The sequence below is a fragment of the Etheostoma spectabile genome, chromosome 12, assembly GCF_008692095.1.
Source record: "Etheostoma spectabile isolate EspeVRDwgs_2016 chromosome 12, UIUC_Espe_1.0, whole genome shotgun sequence".
Taxonomy (NCBI): Eukaryota; Metazoa; Chordata; class Actinopteri; order Perciformes; family Percidae; genus Etheostoma; species Etheostoma spectabile.
In genome coordinates this window covers 4,075,516-4,081,337 of record NC_045744.1, presented here as the reverse complement: position 1 = coordinate 4,081,337, position 5,822 = coordinate 4,075,516, and the positions used below count along the sequence as shown (strand labels likewise).

Here is a 5,822-nt window from a genome sequence, read left to right as displayed (position 1 = left end):
CTTTTATATAGGCCTTAGTGGTCCCTAGTACTGTATTTGAAGTCTCTTTTATATAGACCTTAGTGGTCCCCAAATACTGTTTCTGAAGTCTTTTTTATATAGACCTTAGTGGTCCCATAATACTGTTTCTGAAGTCTCTTTTATATAGACCTTAGTGGTCCCCTAATACTGTATCTGAAGTCTCTTTTATATAGACCTTAGTGGTCCCCTAATACTGGATCTGAAGTCTCTTTTACATAGACCTTAGTGGTCCCCTAATACAGTGCAGTATATGGATGGAGGCGGTGCTCCTGCAGACAGCAGGCGGGTAGCAGCAGGCTGGGCTGGGCAGCAGCAGCGGACCGCAGCGGAGAGGCAGAGAAACATCCAGCAGGGAGGGGAAGACAGCCATACAAGGAGGAGGGACAGCCAGGCAAGACAACACCACAGACAATACCGAGCGGTACTCGTCGTGACAGCGTCTTTCAAGAGCGCGGAAACAACCGGGGGACAGTGTTTTTCATCCCATGCATTTTTAGACACAGGTGAGCATTAAACGCAGCGTGTAGGCGGATTTGTGTGTCGGTGCGCACCCCGCCCGCCCAGCTAACTAACGGATAATGTCTCTCTCCCCTCGGCCTGGCTAGCTATAGTCACTCTCCCCCTCCAACCACCGGTTAAATTAGCCAGCTTTGTATGAGCTCCAGCGGTAGCTAACTAGCTATTTATTGGTTTTTGCTTTAATCCTGTCGTTACATTCAGAAGCTAATTTAAGCTAACAAGTAGCATAAGCTTCTTATAGACCACTGTTTGACTTGAGGCTTAGTGCCAGTGTTGATAGCTAACCATCTCCCATGCTAGCTTAGCAGGACTGCAGTGCTTGTGTCTTTGACTTGTAACGTTAAAAAAGGCAGAAATGCTAGCTTTGTAGCTGCTGGTGTGTCATCTTTGATAGTTAAAAAAACATACATGCATTAGAGGCTACTTACTGGCATGACAACAATATAAGAGATGATTGTCTTCTCTGTAAATGAGCAGCATTTAACAACCTCTGTTGTCTTCCTGTCTTACATCTGTTTATCTGAGTTTTAGGTTTAATTTGATGAAGGTGTGACATAGTGCAGACACTGTCCTCATTATGTCAACAGCTTGGCTTGTATTATAATAACACAAGTAGTTGTATGAAGATGGATAGTGGTGAAATCAAATGCTGACAAGCATTCAGATATATCTTAAGCAGTGGCTCAGTCTATCTGGATAACACCACCAATTTACTGGACTAGCCAGGTGTAGCCTAAAGGAAAAGTTCAAATCCCAACAGACTTAGAGAGACAGACTAACAGACAGAGAGATAAATGTGAGATTTGTGTCTGCGTTTTGGGTTTAATTGCGAGTTTCATGTACGTTAGATGACATTTGATCAGGCTGTGGATGAAGATGAAAATCTGTACTTTTGGGGTTTTGTTCTTCATGCTACAAAATGAGGGACTTCTCATTTTAGATACATACAGTTTCACACATCCATATTTAGGAGTGTTGCAGTCTAACCACAGTCTTCCATCCATTGCCACTGACCAGCTTCAGTTGAACGTCTGCATTTGGTATGATTTCTCCTTTTTACAGTTACTGGATTTCTCCAAGAGACACTTGCCACTAGGGCTGGGCAATAAAATCATTATCAGGATTCAATAAGGGTATTTTCAGAAATTGATGTATGTCTTGATGCAAGTGTTTGGAAAATCATTATGAGGAATCAAACTCATGTTTAATAAAATAAAAAGCAATAATCACATTTACATTTAAATATAAGGAGCAATTTAAAAGGACTTTGTCTTCAGTCTCACAAACTAAGAAAAAGAATACTCTCAATGCTAACATGCCATTCACCATCTTAGTTTAGCGTGTTAGCATGCTAACATTTGCTAATTGTTAGTTTTTACTTGTGTGTGTGTATAATTAGTATTTTGCGTCTTTGACCTTGTTGTTGGCAGCCCGTCGTCACCATGACAGCGGAGGAAACCATAAATGTGAAGGAGGTGGAGATCATCAAGGTGGTCCTGGACTTTCTCAACTCCAGGAAGTTGCACATCAGCATGCTGGCTCTGGAGAAGGAGAGCGGTGTCATCAATGGGCTCTACTCAGACGACATGCTCTTCCTCAGGTAACGGCAACAACCACAGCGTGCGGTCTGGATACGGCCGTCTCACGTTGCAGCTCCAAAAAGCTGCCTACTAGGAAACAGGAACACCAAGTAACCGTTTCCAGTCATACATTTCTGATAGTGTCCTGTACATTGGGGATAATGTAACCCTGTACTACTGCTGTAGATGTGAGTGCTTCCTTGAAAGTCAGCCAACAGTGTGTTGTCTGCAGTTCTACTCAGCCTGAGAGTTATATACTTTTTGGCATTTCACCTAGTGGTTTTTAATGTCCTGTCTTGACTTGTCATGGATCACCTTTTTTAAAAGGTCCTGGACATTGTTGCTCTTTGGATGCTTTTATATAGACCCTTAGTGGCCCCTAATACTGTATCTGAAGTCTCTTTTATAAGACTTAGTGGTCCCCTAATACTGTATTTGAAGTCTCTTTTATATAGGACCTTAGTGGTCCCTAATACTGTATCTGAATCTCTTTATATAGACCTTGGTGGTCCCCTAATACTGTATCGAAGTCTCTTATATAGACCTTAGTGGGCCCCTAATACTGTATCTGAAGTCTCTTTTTTAAGGCCTTAGGGTCCCTATACTGTATCTGAAGTCTTTTTATATAGACCTAGTGGTCCTCTAATACTGATCTGAAGTTCTTTATATAGACCTAGTGGTCCCCTAATACTGTATCTGAAGTCTCTTTATATAGACCTTAGTGGGCCCCTATACTGTACTGAAGTCTCTTTTATATAGACCTTAGTGGTCCTAATACTGATCGAAGTCTCTTTTATATAGACCTTAGGGTCCTCAATACTGTATCTGAAGTCTTTTATATAGACCTTAGTGGTCCCCTAATACTGTATCTGAAGTCTCTTTTATATAGGCCTTAGTGGTCCCTAATACTGTATCTGAAGTCTCTTTATATAGACCTTAGTGTCCCCTAATAGTATCTGAGATCTTTTATATAAACCTTAGTGGCCCTAATACTGTATCTGAAGTCTCTTTTATATAGACCTTAGTGGTCCTATACTGTATCTGAAGTTCTTATAATACCTTAGTGGTCCCCTAAACTGTATCTGAAGTCTCTTTTATATAGACTTAGTGGTCCCCTAATACTGTATCTGAAGTCTCTTTATTAGACCTTAGTGGTCCCCAATAAGTATCTGAAGTTTTTATATAGACCTAGTGGTCCCTAATACTGTATCTGAAGTCTTTTTATATAGACCTTAGTGGTCCCCTAATTGTATCTGAAGTCTTTATAAGACCTTAGTGGTCCTCTAATACTGTATCTGAAGTCCTTTTATATAGACCTAGTGGTCCCATAATATACGTACTGCAAGTATCTTTTATATAGACCTTAGTGGTCAAAGCAAAGCAGAGAAAGGGGAGGTAACCTTGTCCCTTATGAGGTCATAAGGGGCAATTTCTAGCCACTGGGCTGTGAGCCACCATAGGCAGGCTGGGGGAACTCATATTAACGGTAAAAAAAACTCATAAAGTGAAATTTTCATGCCATGGAAAATGCTGTAGAGAGTTCAGTTTTATGTCCATCTTTCAATAACAACTCATTAGAGTACACATGTGTGGGACATTTAAAAATGAGGACATGATTCCATGTGTTACCTGTTTGTTTCAGACAACTGGTGCTGGATGGCCAGTGGGATGAGGTCTTGCAGTTCATCCAGCCTTTGGAGTGCATGGATAAGTTTGACAGAACAAGGTGGGTTCAGTGTGTGAGTCATAGTCAGCATGTTCAGGTTCATGTATCCTTTGCTGATGCGGCGGTAGCCTACAGCAGTTTGGCCCAAACAGCATTAGCGTAAAAATTGCTTCTTTTTTGTGTTACGATTACTAATATCAACTATCTGGGCTGCAGGTTTCGTTACATCATCCTTAAGCAGAAGTTTCTGGAGGCTCTGTGTGTGAATAACGCCATGTCTGCAGAAGATGAGCCACAGCATGTAAGTCCCTAAACTTAATAAATGCACTATTTATTAGTATTTTCTAATGTTTTTTAAAGCCTCCCAAGTGACAACACAGCCTTGAATTCTTTTCCTGTTGAATAGACTTTGTAACAGCACAGCTTTGTCTTCCCACTGACTGTCACTGGTTGTCTTGGCAGTAAACAAAGACCAAGAAGAGAAGCACACAGTGTTGTTCAATACATGTCGTTTAAAACTGCACCTCTGCAAGTCATGTGAACAAACCCCACAATCTTTGTAAGCAGGTTGTGTATGTATGTATGTATGTATGTATGTATGTATGTTTGCGTGCGTGTGTTAGTGCTCAACAGTGGCTGCATTTGCATGCGAGGACTAACGTGGCTATTGTCGTCACTGCGGTGAAGGCCTTATCCGGGTTAAGCTGTTTATTTGCGCCTCTGATACTAAACGATCGACTCTCCATGTTAGAATAAGCCGTTTTAAATAATGTATCTGTTCCCCTGTGATGTCCCACCCACAAGGGGGGGGGGTTGTAGTAGCTCAGTCTTTAGGGTGTTGGGTTGGGAACCAGAGGGTCGCTGGCTCAAGACCCCATATGGACTAAAGTATGGTGGTGGAACGGTAGCTGGTGAGGTGCCAGTTCACCTCCTGGGCACTGCCAAGGCACTGAACACCAAGTGTTCGGGGCGCTTTTCCATCGGCAGCCCCCCCCCACACACACACACACTCTGAAATCACTCCATTAGTGCATGTATAGGTACTGAGCATGTGTGTGTAATTCAGGCCTGTGTGTAAATTGTAATTTCCTCTTGTGGGATTAATAAATTATTATTATTATTATTATTAATGAAATGGTTGAAAGGGACAGAAAGTGCCATCCATCTGCTACCCCCTTCCTTTTTGTCTGAGCCATAGGTTGCATTTAAGACAAGGGAATGGATGCCTCAAGCCATACTAATAAGCATTTACTTAACAACAAAATGTACTCATATTGCAAGGCGAGTATGAATATGAACAGACATCCAAATTGATCTAAAGAGAAATCCAAGAGTAAGATGATTATATGCCACAGCAATCTGTTTTGTTTACGGGAATAAGCAAGATGCATCTTCTCACAATCAGGGGGTTAGCTTCCTTGAGTTGTAGCTCAATAATGAAATCCAAAACTGTGTTACTGAATTAACACATTCATGTAAATGTTGCCATGAGGATGTGCCACCAGAGGGCTTAAAAACAGTAACTGAAGAATGAAATACACCTGCAGAGTTGCCAACATCTCATCTCTTCACTTTTGTATCAATTCTTTATGATTTGCAGAAATGTCAAGTAAAGTAAAATACTTTCACAAAATAAAAGTAATTGACTTGAGAGTCATAAAGATCAGAATATCAAAAAATATACTATAGCCATACCAGACTATATAGGACTCAAGCCCGCCCCTAAAATTGGATCATACCAACTCTACAATGCAGGGGTGGCTCAGGTGACTAGACAGTTTAAAAGGCTACATACAGCCAAAATGCATCTATAACACTAGACATTTACACATTTTTATATATATATATATATATATATATACGATTAACATCAAAATATGAGGAATGGTTAGGATAACAGGAGATTGAAAATTAACATTAACAGAACATATTAACTTGATAAATAAAAATATATATACAGGCAACATTTAAGGTCTGTCTTTGAGGGCTAAAATAGGTAAGTAAGTAAGTAAGTAAAGTTTATTTATAAAGCGCTT

General features: G+C 40.6%; 1 protein-coding gene across 2 annotated transcripts in view; it reads left to right on the top strand.

Annotated features, from left to right (window-relative positions):
• Positions 1 to 292: 292 nt before the first annotated feature.
• The window catches only part of wdr47a (WD repeat domain 47a), a 24,564-nt gene continuing 19,034 nt past the window's right edge, over positions 293 to 5,822 (top strand). For both annotated transcript variants that reach the window (XM_032531333.1, XM_032531332.1), the window contains exons 1-4: positions 293 to 524; positions 1,971 to 2,140; positions 3,763 to 3,846; positions 4,003 to 4,087. In XM_032531333.1, the coding sequence (XP_032387224.1) occupies positions 1,983 to 2,140; positions 3,763 to 3,846; positions 4,003 to 4,087 (327 nt within the window). In that variant the 5' untranslated portion in view covers positions 293 to 524; positions 1,971 to 1,982. The remainder of the gene's footprint in view (positions 525 to 1,970; positions 2,141 to 3,762; positions 3,847 to 4,002; positions 4,088 to 5,822) is intronic.